Source organism: Carcharodon carcharias, chromosome 14, assembly GCF_017639515.1.
Source record: "Carcharodon carcharias isolate sCarCar2 chromosome 14, sCarCar2.pri, whole genome shotgun sequence".
Lineage (NCBI taxonomy): Eukaryota > Metazoa > Chordata > Chondrichthyes > Lamniformes > Lamnidae > Carcharodon > Carcharodon carcharias.
The window spans coordinates 597,560-611,815 of record NC_054480.1 but is presented as its reverse complement, the minus strand read 5'-3'; the positions used below and the strand labels follow the sequence as shown (position 1 = coordinate 611,815).

General features: G+C 45.1%; 1 protein-coding gene across 1 annotated transcript in view; it reads right to left on the bottom strand.

Annotated features, from left to right (window-relative positions):
• snta1 (syntrophin, alpha 1) overlaps nucleotides 1-14,256 on the bottom strand; it is a 51,180-nt gene that overhangs the window by 18,007 nt on the left and 18,917 nt on the right. The window contains exons 2-4 of the mRNA XM_041205356.1: nucleotides 3,894-4,104; nucleotides 1,680-1,887; nucleotides 34-164 (exon numbers count right to left, since the gene is read on the bottom strand). Coding sequence (XP_041061290.1) covers nucleotides 34-164; nucleotides 1,680-1,887; nucleotides 3,894-4,104 — 550 coding nt within the window. The remainder of the gene's footprint in view (nucleotides 1-33; nucleotides 165-1,679; nucleotides 1,888-3,893; nucleotides 4,105-14,256) is intronic.

The window sequence follows — 14,256 nt, the reverse complement described above, 5'->3', positions numbered from 1 at the left end:
CGGCAGCCAGGAGGAGGCAGTGCTATACCTGACCTGGTTGCTATGAGTGGGTGCCTGGAGCTGGGGCTGTTCAAACTCTCTCTGGTTTGTGGTAAACCGCTGTACAGCAGCAAGTCCTTCTCCGTGAGAATAGCCAAAACGGGTTTTTCCACATCATTGGACACCTGCAACAAAGGAAACAGCTCGAGTTAACGCAGGAGGGACAGATGCTCCAGGGCTGCGGGGGAAGACACCCCCACCCCCCCATGGAGGAGACAGGGTCCCTCCGCAGTGCACCGGGGAGATGGGCCCCTCTGCAGGGGATGGGCAGCCCACCCTACCAGGGAGGGGAGACAGGAGTTCCAGTTCAGAACTCTGGGTCAGCAACCAGCAGGATACTTGTGTCCGGCAGCTTTGAGTCACTCCATTCCCCCCTTTATAGGGTTCTGGTAGCCCAAAAAAAAAACTCTCCTCCCACTGTGTGGAGCTAACCCCCTATCGACTGGGATAAAGATGGTTAAGCCATGGAAGGACTGTTCAACATCACCATCTGTCAGACTGTTAGTTAGTCTGCGAATCCTTTCATTAATTCACGCTGCTCTCCAAAGCAAGGCAGTAAAAAGATTCAGATAGCAAGCTGATTGATGAAGGTGTGGGTTACAGCTTTCCCTTCCCAGCTACAAACACACATCCCACGATTCTGAGATTCCAGTCCGGGTTTTGTATCAGATGGTGATTAAAGAGTAAGGGTCTGGGAGCTGTCAGAACAAGGCTGGTGGGACAGGGAAACCAACAGTGAAGAGAATCTTCACTAGCAGCTCTTAAATGGAAGGATTTTTTGAAGAACTAGGCAAACTGTCCTTGTGTAACAAGGTTTAATTTGGGTTATAGATCAGATTCCTTTATCGGGGTCTGGAAGATGTACAAAAACAGACATCACATGCATTTAGGTGCCAAGAAATCTCCCCAAAAAATATTCACCAAACGTACAGGTATTCCTTAACTGTCATTATTTGGGAGGAGGGATAGTGGCATACTGGTAATGTCACTGGACTAGTAACCCAGAGGGGACATGGGTTCAAATCCCACCGAGCCAGCTAAAAAAGAGTTTAAATTCAATTAATAAAACCTGGAATTGAAAGCTAGTCTCAGTAATGGTGACCATGACAACTACCATCGATTGTCCTTCACTAACGTCATTTAGGGAAGGATGTTCGATGTCCTTACCTGGTCTAGCCTGACCTACAGCAACGTGGTTAACTCTAACAATGGGAAAAAGCCCATCAAAAAATGTTCCTTCCCATGGACTGAAAGATTAAGTACAGCAGCCATGCATGATGGGCCAGTTGGCTTCCTGTGCAGTATTGGGATCTGCTGGAGCCCAGCAACAACTTGCATTTATATACTTAATTAGTCAAACATCCCCAAGGTGCTTTGTCAGACAAAATTTGAGGCCAGGGCAGATAAGGAGATATCAGAACTGGTGACAGAAAATTAATCAGAGTAGATTTTGGTCAGTTGCTCTCACATCTCTTGTAGCTCAGTGTTAAGTTTTGTTTACTAACACTCCTGAGAGATGTTTTACTACATTAAAGGTGCTATATAAATGCAAGTCGATGTTGTCTGCAACCAACACGTGTGCTTTATTTTACTTAAAAAGATTTGATGAGCACTTTATCCTGAAAACGAAGAGAATTCACCTGCTCTGTCAGCCAGCCCACGTGTTTAATTTCTTTACTCCCCACTATGCCTGTGTTGCCTGCCAGGGCTCTCATCTCAGCTTTGACCAAGGGCAGAAGTGCACTGGCATTACCATGAAGGGCACTGAACCAGGACTGGGCAGTGGCACTGTCCTTCACCCGCAGAGAGACCGAGGACTTCCCATCTGCAGAGGAGAGGTCAATGTACCTGATAGAAGAAAGGAAACAAACAAGACACTGAGATCGACAGAATCATTCACACAAAACAACTGAGAAACTCCAAAAGAAGATTTAAAAAATCAGCTTCTCACTTGGGTATCAATCAATGCTAAACAATGAAACCAAATGGTGTAGGATCAGAGACCCTGGGGGTGCAATTATGCAATTCTTTGAAGCTGACAGGACGAGTTGAGAAGGCTGTTTAAAAAGGCAAGTAGTATTTGTTTTATAAATAAGAGTTGAAAAGATGTCTCGCTAAGAAAGGTGCGGAGAAGATGTTTTCCTTGGCTGGGGCGGAACATACAGTCGCAGTCTCAGAACAAGGAGCTGACCATTTAGGACTGAGATGTGAAGACATTTCTTCATTCTCTGGAATTCTTTGCCCCAGAGCTCAACAGATTTTTGGATACTAAGGGATCTGGTGATCGGGTAGGAAAGTGGAGTTAAGATACAAGTTCAACCATTAACTTATTGATTGGCGGCGCAGGCTTCAGGGCCTACGCCTGTTCATGTCTCTCTTATGTCCTTCTAAGCAAGAAAGTTCTCCATTGTAAAACATTGGTTCGGCCTCAGCCTAACTCCGGGCACCACACTTTAGAAAGCATCTCAAGGATTTGGTCAGGTGGAGAGGGGGTTTCCTGGAAAAGCTCCAAGAGATGTGAAGGGACTGGAGAAACTGGGACTGTTCTCCTTGGAGGGGAAAAGGATAAGGAGAAATTTAATAGAGAGGTTCAAAATGATTAAGGATTTTGATAAGAGTAAATAAGGAGAAACTGTTTCCACTGGCAGGAGAGTTGGTAACCAGGGCACACAGAGAGAATGTAATTGGCAAAAGAACCATGGACAACAGACAGAATTTTTTTTTTCACACAGCGAGTTGTGATGATCTGCAATTTGATGCCTGAAAGGGCAGTGGAAGCAGATTTGGTAGGAGAACTGGAGGAGTGCTGGAAAAGGAAAATATTACACAGCTATGAGGAAAGAGGAGAGGAATGGGAATAACTGGACGGCTCGTTCAAATCGCCACCACAGTACGATGGACCAAATAGCCTCCCTCTGTCATCTGTCATTCTATGATCCAATGAGTCAGCTGGTATGGCTGGGGGAAAGGAAAAATCATTATTATTTACTGGGCATCTCCCTATAAATATAGACAACAATCCCTGGAGACCCCCTATAAATACCGACACACTCCCATGGGCCCCTTCAAAGAGCCGGCATTAACGCACAAGGGCTGAATGGCCTCCTCCTTCACTACGTGACACTCTAAGCATCCGGTTTACAGGCCATGTAAAGAGGGACTCCTCCACCTCTGGAGCCTTTTTAACTATTTCAGCCTTTGCTGGCGTCTCTGTTTACATGGGTTCTCCGTGTGTGTCTGTATCAGCAGATTCCATACCTCCTCCTTCCTTGTGAAGGCTCAGGTTCCTGACTGGAAAAAAAAAAATCAAACGATCATCCAGCAGAAATCAGTGCAGTGTTTATTTAGTATCAACTCAATAAACGCCATAAAGTGACTATAAAAAAAAAGGGGTGGGAAATTAAAGGTGAGTGAGAAGGTTATTCAGGGATTGTGCCCAGTCTGTTCACGGCTGTCTCCAGATCTTTTCAAAAATAATAACTTTGCTCCACTTCGCTAGTAGGGAGAGCCAGGCATTAAAAAACACACAAAAAAAGACAGACTTGCATTTATATAGCACCTTTCATGACCACCAAATGTCTCAAAAGCGCTTTACAGACAATGAAGTACTTTTGAAGTGTAGTCCCCGTTATAACGTAGGAATCGCAGCAGCCAATTTGCACACAGCAAGATCCCATAAACAGCAAAGTGGTGATGACCGGATAATCTGCTATAGGAACCGAGAACCTTATGTCTCAGAGGCAAGAGTGCTACCAACTGAGCCACCCCTGACACCTTGTGTATTATTACAGTTAGTGTAGGATAAAGGAGCCCTGGTTCTATGCAGCTTCTTGGTCACCTGTCTTTGACCTTACCTCTTTTCTAGGTCAGGGGGTCTGACTTTCCTTCGGACATAACACATTTTCAGGGGGATGGTCTTCTCCTGCTCCAAGTCCCCATGGGGGGGCGGGCCCAAGGTGGCTGGGGAGTTTCCCCCACTCCCGGGAGGCGATGAGGAATCCCATCCCTGGACCGTGCCCACCGAGGTGTTCTTGAAATATGACGACACTTCCTTCAGGTATTTCACTAACATTGGAAAACAAAAGTTATGGTCATTAAACTGGCAAAAGGTCGATCTAAACGCTAGTAGACAGGTTAAAAGAAATAATGAACAAGCCCAATGGAATGTTGGTCTTGATCCTGAGGGGCTGGAAGCGATGCTTCAGTTATACAAAGCCTCACAGTCAGACCCCCATCCTGGGGCAACTGCGTTCAGTTCTGGCCGCCCGAGCTCAGGAAGGAGAGTTTGGCCTGGGAGGAGGTACAGCTCCAATTGAACTTCTTCCAGCCCTGGGATCGTTCTGGTCAATGTTGCATAGGCTAGGCTTATAATCCCTTGATTACAGAAGGGATAATCAGAGTAATTATATGCCATAAGACGTAGGAGCAGAAGGAGGCCATTCAGCCCATCGAGTCTGCTCCACCATTCAATGAGATCATGGCTGATCTGATAATCCTCAACTCCACTTTCCTGCCTTTTCCCCCTTACCCTTGATTCCCTCACTGATTAAAAATCTCTCTATCTCAGCCTTGAATATACTTAACGACCCAGCCTCTACAGGCCCCTGTGGTAAAGAATTCCACAGATTGACTACCCTCTGAGAGAAGAAATTCCTCCTCATCTCTGTTTTAAATGGGTGACCCCTTACTCTGAGATTATGTCCTCTGGTCCTAGACTTTCCCACGAGGGGAAACAACCTCTCAGCACCACAGTCTGACAACCGTATTGATTCAACAATATGTTCTAATTGATGCTAATCATGAGTTTAGAAAAGTGAGGGGTGATTTGATTGAAGTATACAGGACCCTGAACGGCCTTGACAAGGTGGATATGGAAACGATGTTTCCGTTTGTGGGTGAGTCCAGAACTAGGGGGGCAGTGTTTTAAAATTAGGGGTCGCCCTTTTAAGACAGAGATGAGGAGAAATTTTTTCTCTGGGGGTTGTGTGACTTTGGAATTCTCTGTCTCAGAAGATGGTGGGGGCGGGGTCACTGAATATTATGAAGGCAGAGGGAGATAGATTCTTGTTAGGCAAGGGAATCAAAGGTTATTGGGGGTAGATGGGAATGTGGAAATCGAAATGTAAGAAGATCAGCCATGATCTTATTGAATGGCAGAGCAGGCTCGAGGGGCCGAATGGCCTACTCCTGTTCCTATTTCTTATTTTCTTCTGCTCATTTTTGGCTGAGGTCAAAGTGGACTGAGACTGACAAACTCATTTCAAGATGGACTATTTTTAATAACAGACCCCAACAACCAGCAGCCTATCAGTGAACCAAATCTGAGATGTTGGAGAACAGTTTCTAACCCACTCTGTTAAATGTACTTTCTGTGGTGACAATTACTCTAGAATTCATAACAGAAAGACCAAAATTAAACAAATGATTGCTTTCGGTTGACAATCTGCAAGTTCGCAAATACCAATAGTTTCTAAAATGAAAATTTTCTCGGGGCTCTTTATCACAATAAAGCTGCTCAGTTTTCATGAGTTCAAATGAAGCTGCTCCCTGCAGACAAAGCCCAATGGCAAACCCTTCATTATAAACTGGAGTGTGCAGACAGAAGGGTTAAAGAATGAAACATGTGAGAGAGTCTGCCTTCCTCGTTCCAACCTCACAGCATCTCCTCAATCAAAAGGACAGTGCAGCACTCCCTCGGTACTGAGCCTCCGACAGTGCAGCACACCCTCGGTACTGAGCCTCCGACAGTGCAGCACTCCCTCGGTACTGAGCCTCCGACAGTGCAGCACTCCCTCGGTACTGAGCCTCCGACAGTGCAGCACTCCCTCGGTACTGAGCCTCCGACAGTGCAGCACTCCCTCGGTACTGAGCCTCCGACAGTGCAGCACTCCCTCGGTACTGAGCCTCCGACAGTGCAGCACTCCCTCGGTACTGAGCCTCCGACAGTGCAGCACTCCCTCGGTACTGAGCCTCCGACAGTGCAGCACTCCCTCGGTACTGAGCCTCCGACAGTGCAGCACTCCCTCGGTACTGAGCCTCCGACAGTGCAGCACTCCCTCGGTACTGAGCCTCCGACAGTGCAGCACTCCCTCGGTACTGAGCCTCCGACAGTGCAGCACTCCCTCGGTACTGAGCCTCTGACAGTGCAGCACTCCCTCGGTACTGACCCTCTGACAGTGCAGCGCTCCCTCAGAACTGACCCTCTGACAGTGCAGCGCTCCCTCAGTACTGCAGTGGAGTGCTTCCTAGACATTGTGCTCAAGTTCCTGCAGAGGATTGCGAACCCACAATCTCCTGGCTGAAGGAAGTGATTGCTGCCCACCGAGTTCTGGCTGACTGTCTCAGCCAAACAGGCTGCCAAAAGTTACAGTCGGGAAAGGCAATTCGGTTTTGTGCCAGAACATTGTTGGTGCCATGTTGGAATCTGCAGCAGGTCAAGAGGGTAAAAAACTACAAAGTGTTCCGATAACAGAGAGCAATGGATGCAGCCTGTGCCGCTCAGCACCCACCCTGCACTCTAACCCGGACCATTACAGCTTTAACTGGCTCACAGTTCAGGATTGTGCTGAGATCCTATAAAAAGCAAAGCATCCTCACAGCATCCAACACATGTTTGGAATCTCGGATATCCACACAAGTTCATTAATCACTGGAACCCAGGACAGCAACAGAACAAGATCCCCTCTGGTTGCAAACAAAACGCTGTGGTTCTTGGATGAAGGGGAGGGGAAGGTGGTTTAATCCTTTTCTCCTTCGGCGCCGTTTGCTGGATTGCTCCCTGCTGTCCCGACTGAGGTTCCCTGTTTTCAAGCAGATTCCTGGAATTGTGTCCGGAACCTGGTCCGGCTGCAGGGAATCTGGGAATCGCTAAAATAACTCTCCACCCCCCTCCCTCGCTCCCTCAACACATCAAAGATGTTGGTGGAGAGTCCAAAAATAGAATGCTGATCTCTATCCCGTGACCTCTGGTAAAATTACAGGGCAACATGAGGGAAGTGTTTAACATTATGAAAGAACGAGACAGCGCTGAGAAAATTTGGCTGCATCCAGTCATCGAGGGGTCTGGAACTAGGAGCCACGGATCAAAGGTTTAAAAGAGTTAGAATGAATGGCAGGAGAAGCTTCTTCAGGGAGTAGGGTGGCTGTGGGTTTCACTTCCAGGATTCATGGTTGAGGCATTCAGGATAAGATTGGATTGGATTGGATTGGATGGGGAGGGTGTTGGGTGAAACGAAAAGTGGTTGAGGGGATATGGGAGCAGGGTGGGTAAACGTGATTGGAAGTATTTGCTCGAGAGTAGGGTAAACACTGACACAGGCTGAATAGCCTGTTGGATGTTGGCTGAGACCAGGGTCAGCCTGGGCTGTGATGCCTTCCGTAGTTGAATATCTTGCTGCAAATCACTTTGTGAAGCAGCAGGGGCAGGCGGTCCTGGGATAGGAATCTGCTGACCATGAGGCAGAGAAACCCAGAGGGCAATATTCAAAGCACAAAGTAAGAAAGGAAAGGATTGTTCAATGCTCTTTTCAGCTGGGACTGAACGGGGAATGTGACTTTGAGAAAAACTACTTGGGAAGGGAAAAAAACACTTAGCCAAAGCACAATTTACAATCGAGGCAGTTAGTGACAGAGAGCAGCCACAATCACCCGGGCAACCGGTTCCAGTACAGACCAGAGCCTTCATGGGAGAAAAAGAGAGAGGGAGATAGAGAAAGAGAGGAGGGGAGGGCCGAGAGAGAGAGAGGAGGGCTGAGCGAGAGAGAGAGAGAGAGAGAGAGAGAGAGACAGAGAGGCAGGGAGGGGACGAGGGACAGAGAGCAAAGCGATGAGGATCCAAACATGGAGCGAAAGTGTGATCATTACTGCAGGAAGGAGAATAACTGGTGTTAAAATCAGTCCCACCATTTGGAAGGGCAGTTTCCACTTACCCCCACTGCAGGGGGTTTCACATCCAATTAAAAAACTTAATTAATTCCAGGAGTTTCTTTTAAATGAGACTGAATGTTAATATTCCAAAAACTGTCAATTTGGATTATTTTGAGATTCTGATTCTGACCTGGTCCAGCTTTATTCCTCAATTCTATTGACACTTTGCTGTGACTCTCATCTCGGCCGCTGAGGGAATTAACACAAACGGGAAACCTTCCCAGTCACTCTGCACCTTCACATCGAGAGGATGACACTCTCAGGGTTGAGGGCTAGCTGTGAATCTTTACCGACCTTCAATGAAGAAACAGGAGACTTACATTTCTACACTGGATGCCGTGCTAAACTCATCCTGTCTGCTCTCGGGTGGATGTAAAAAATCATAAGGTTCCACCTGTGAGCCGACCAAATAACTTGACATGGGGATGGGAAGCTGAATGTAGCACTCGAAAGGAGAAGTAAGATGCACAAAGGATTGGGAGAGACAGACAAAGAAACAGTAAGGTATTAGGTGGGGTCAGCGTAAGAGGGAATGCAGTAAGATCCAGATTAGGTTTACAGTGCACAGAACGTGTGAGAAATAAGGTTGGTGAGCTGTGGGCACGTGGAAATATGATATGGCGGCTATACCGAAGACCCAACTTAAAGAAGGTGGGACTGGGTATTAAATATTCCTGGATGCAAGGTGTTCAGGAAAGCTAGAGGAAGGAAAGGAAGGAGAAGGGGGGTGGCAATTTTGATTAAGGAGAATATTAAAGCGTTGGAGAGAAAGGAAATCCTAGAGGGGTCAAGGGCAGAATCTATTTGGAGATAGATTCCACGTCTGTGGATGCATGCCTTTTAGAATCCACAGAGGTAGGATATTGGCACCTGCCCGTGTGTCAATCTTGGCCAATAACAAATAGTTACCAACTTTCTTGGGACAGTCCCTGGCAAACACTTCGGACGGTGTGATGGTATTTATATTTTTCACGATACTGACTGTGAGAAATATGTTCACTGCTCCTCATTCCATCATGCACATCATCGTACAAGCACACGACTGGGTGTGTGTTGGGGGAGGGAGAGGGGCTGATTAGTGTATGTATATATGTATATGTGTGTGTGTGTGTGTGTGTGTGTGTGTGTGTGTGTGTGTGTGTGTGTGTGTGTGTGAGAGAGAGAGAGAGAGAGAGAGAGAGAGAGAGAGGGGGGTGGGAAGGGAGAGAGGTTATCGCCAGAGAATATGGAGAGCTTGGCTAAAATCTCAGTGGCCAATAACTGTCACATGTTATATTCTATACCTGTTCAGAAGCAATGCACTTTCCTTGTAAAACTGGTTGTGTTTTTATAATGATATAAAGCCACCAATCACTCATAAGGGATTGTGTAAAAAAGTTGTGGGCTCATTTATTTGGACTAGGCACATAAGAACATTTATACAAAGGTGGAAAGCTTGAAGATTTCAGCAGTAGAGCTGTGTGCTGTGCTCAGGCCAAAGTGAAACACAGTGGATGACAACACACTTCCCCTCTAGTGATGGCATGCTGCTATCCCTTAAATGCATATTACAACATCCCCCTTTCTTTTCAAAGATACTTGCCCCCTTTCTAAAGGAGTATAACTATTTACAATACATGTTCATGTTTAGTTACCATTACTTAAGTGAGTAGGACCGGTGAATCTTTGATTCTCTAAAGCACAAAGGAAATCTGCTGGTACTTGCATTGTGCAAAATGTACCAAATCAATGGATGGACTTGCATTCTCCTGCAAGTGTAATGTTGCAGCTCCCTTGAAACTGCCAATTTTATTGAAACATTCTGGATATTTCAATGTTAGGTCATGAACTGAGGTGATAGGAGTAGTTTCTGAGATTGATCTGCCATATGAGATCTGACTCACTCTATGGATTGTTACTGGTGTGAGGTCACGACATGCCTGTAGGCTACAATCGCTGGGCCTTTAGTCTCCACAAGGTAGAACACGTGTGACACCCAGGAAGACTGATTGTACTTGCACTCCAGAACTACAGATCCTGCTCATGGAATTAATGAACCATTGTACAGTGAAAGCTTTGCAGTTGTGTGGTTTTGTCATGGTATTCCGTGACTGTGGATACACGTCTTTCAGAATCCGCACAGGTAGGGTGTTGGCACTTGCCTGTGTCAGTCTTGGCCAAAAGCAAATAGTTGCCAACTTTCTTTGGGCAGATAATTTGAATCTTTGCAAACACTTTGGATGGTGTCTATGTTTTCCATAAGATGCGTGGTGTGAAATTTGTTCGCTGCTCATCCTCTCATCATACATGTCATCATCATTTTCTGGTTTGTCAATCACATCATATCTATGTTTCTGGCAGGATACTGGATGGTCGCTCTTATTGCTTGAAGGTACCTGTTGCATAGGGTCTGTTTGGATCAGTGTACAGCTCTTTGTAGCTGCATCAGCCTTTGCTCTAGTGCACTGTCGCTGCCAATGGCCCTTTCTGCCACATGCCTTGTAGGATTGGTGGAGAGCTGGGCATTTCCTTGGTGCCTGCAGAAGGCCACACCTTCCACATGTCTCACTAAGTCTGGATGTTCTAGTGAGTGCGTCAACAATTGGGGTTGTGCTTAGGACCTGTAAGTTTCAGTAACCTGTGAGGATCGTTTCCTATTTACTTCCATCCATGAGATGCTAGAGGTTTGGGGTTGTTTAGCAGATCTTTCTGGAACACTTCCATGAGAGCGGATGTAATCACCAATTCAACAATTCTGTCCGCTAGCTCTGCGTTTGAAAAATCACAGTGCTTACCCTTTTCTCTGCATCAGCTGATGGAGTGGCCTATGGATTCTGGAGCTGTTGTTGAAGTTCCATGAACGCTAGTCAATGGATAGAAGTTTAACCTGATTCTGAACTGGTCTTCCAATGTAGTCCATAACTTTTGGGGATCCTTTAGCACTTCTGCTGTTAATCCTAACGTGTTCATCCTGTGTAGACCTTCATTCTTAATAGCTAAGCAAAATTTTATGGCTTGCTTGTCTGGTTCAGACACACTTAAATCAAAAAAGCAGAGCTCTGTACACTGTTTAAACGTTTTCAATTCAGATATTAGGTTAGCTGCATCCCAATTCGAACTGGGGAACTTTGTGGACATTTTGACAATATCCTTTTGATCTTCCTCCTTGTTTTATTCAATTTATTGTTCAGCAATAAAGCCACCCATTATAATCGCACCCTTTGCTAGACTGATTTTATGACTTTTTTTGACACTCCCTCGCTCACTATCGATTTGGTCCACACCTTGGTCACTCACCTTTCCTGACTGAGCTAACCCGGTGCTGGTCCTCTTGACGTGCTGCAATCTCACCACGAGGGATCCCATCTGTTTACCGGCTCTTTATTTGAGCACTGTCCCCACACTGGGTCTCCAAAGCAGTTCTGTGTAGTCACCATGCTGTGATTTCAACACTCTCCAATGTTGCGAACCTGCTGTGATCTGATCAAAGTGTCAAGGACTGTCTCGTGCCACGTTGAGCGATCTGAGGTTGTTCACCATGTCGTACTTGTAATTGATCTTGCTGCCACGCTGTTTGATCATCGCTGAGCACCATGTTGTGCTTTTATAATGATAAAAAGGCACCAATCACTCATAAAGGATTGGGTAAACACGTTGTGTGTTCATTTACTTAGACCAGGTACATAAAAACAAGTACGCAAAGGTAGAAAGCTTGAAGACATCAGTAGCAGGCCTGTGTGTGCTGTGTTCTGCTCACAAGCCAAAGTGAGACTGAGTGGATCACCTGACACACTTCCCCTTCAGTGATGGCTTGCTGCTTTCTCTTAAAGGCATATTACAACAAAACCTATCCCCAGGTTGGGAGGAGCATGTTTCCACATTCAGATACGTTACTTACCTTGTAAATTAAATCCATCTTATTTTAAAACTACATTGCGTGCAGCAGAATCCCCAATGAAACGGCAGCCTCTGGGACTACGAATATAATTCTGACATTTGAAATCCTCAGCAGAAAATTAAAAGTCTATTTGATTTATCTCACATTAAAATCACCAATGTCATGCTGGCCTGTGGGGAACTTGGTGTGACGTTGCTATAGTTCAATTATGCTGAATGCAAATGTGAATGTCAGCAATATTTGCTGCTTTCTGACAAAGGGCCATGAGTTGGAGCGGCTCAGATGCAGTAATAGATTGTGAGTACATAAAATAACGTGAAAAGGGCACTCAGTAGAGTGCATACCTCCGCCATGCTGTATTAACTCAACATTATTAAAATAATGCAGCTCTTCAGTGAAGCTTTCCCTGACGGGTTGATGTTCTGTAACTACAAAGCTGAGAAAAGAAATCTTTTTATTAACAGTTTCCATTTCACTGAGGCTTCAGGCCAATCTACATCCAACAACCTGCTCTGAAAACCCTGCTGACATTTTGCCAACTGTGATAAACTGCACCACAGCAGCTGAGACAATCCACAACATTCTAAGGCAACCCACTACATTCTTTAAAAACAAAAATCAATTCACTCTATCTCCCAACTTTGACAGACCCTCTAAAAAAAATTCAGGATCTGGATCTGCATCTTCAGTTCTTTTTTGAGCCTTATCCTGTGTACCAAGTTTCGTTAAAATCTGCCCATTAGCTTTTCAGATATATTGTTTGCCGACAGACTAATAAATGGGCCCAAACATTACCTCTGCCCACCTCCAGTGGCTGAGATAATAACATTCCCACAAAGTACTTTAAAAACACAGTTCTTCATAGTTATAGTGATGCTCTATAATACATAATGTTTAACAATTATATACTGAATGCTACCATCCTGCGTCATTGCTGTTCCATTTTTGCTGGTGTTTGGAGTCATGTTAATCTTCAAGAGTTAAAATAGGATCACATTGGAACATAGTTTTGGAAACACTGATCTATAACCAGAGTATTGATCAGAGGGACTTGAATTACCCTAATATAGACTTGTGGAGTAATAGTGTAAAGGGCAGAGCGGGAGGAAGAGTTTCTGAAGCGTGTTCAGGAGAATTTCCTAGATCAGTATGTTCCTGCCCCAGTGATGGAGGAGTCATCGCTGGATCTGGTTCTGGGGAATGTGATGAGTCAAGTGGATCAAATATCAGTTGGAGAATGTTTAGGGGGTAGAGACCATTGTATCTTAAAATTTAGGTTGGCTATGGAAAAGGACAAGGAGCAACCCGGAGTGAAGATAATTAATTTGGGGAGAGTCAATTTCAGACTGGTAAGAACAGACCTGGTCCAGGTGAATTGGAATCAAAGATTAACAGACAAAAGTATAACTGAGCAATGGGCTGTCTTCAAAGAGGAGATTGTTCAGGTACAGTCGAGGTACAGTCCTACGAGAGTGAAAGGTGGGCAAGACAAAACCAGAGCTCCCTGGGTAACGATGGAGATAGAGAGTAAAATCAAGCAGAAAAAAGGTACAGATGACAAATGTCAGGTTTATAATAGAGAATCCCAGGCTGAATATACAAAGTTCTGAGGGGAAGTGAAAAAGGAAAGAGCGTATGAGAAGAGACTGGTAGCTAACATAATAGGGAATTCTAAAGCCTGCTATAGATATATAAGTAGCAAAAGGGCGCTAAAAGGAGGATACAGGGTAATTAGGGATGAGAAAGGAGACCCGCATAGAGACCAAGGGCATGACTGAGCTACTAAATGAATACTCTGCACCTGTCTTTACCAAGGAGGATGCTGCCAAAGTCATCGTGAAAGAGGCATTGGATGGGATAAAAAAATTAAACAGGAGGAAATAGAAAGGCTAGCTGTACTTCCAGTTGATAAATTACCAGAACACAAATCAGGTACATTTGAGGATACGGAGAAAAGAAAGAGTGGTAACTGCAGAGGCACTAGCCATAATTTTCCAATCTTCCATAGGCTCCGGATGGATGAGCCCAACAATTAGATAAATCAGGTTAACCTTGATGGTGAGAAAGCTTATAGAAACAATAATCTAGGGCAAAATTAACAGTCATTTGGACAAATCTGGATTCATTAAGGAAAGTCAGCATGGAATTGTTAAAGGCAAATTGTGTTTAACTAACTTGACTGAGTTTTTTGATGATGTAACAAAGAGGGTTGATTAGGGTAATGTGGTTGATGTGATGTACATGGGCTTCCAAAAAGTGTTTGATAAAGTGCCACATAACAGGCTTGTCAGCAAAGTTGAAGCTCATAGAATAAAAGTGACAGTGGAAGCATGGATACGAAGTTGGCTGAGTGACAGGCAACAGTGAATAGTGGCGAATGGTTGTTTTTCTGACTGGAGGTAAGTACATAGTGC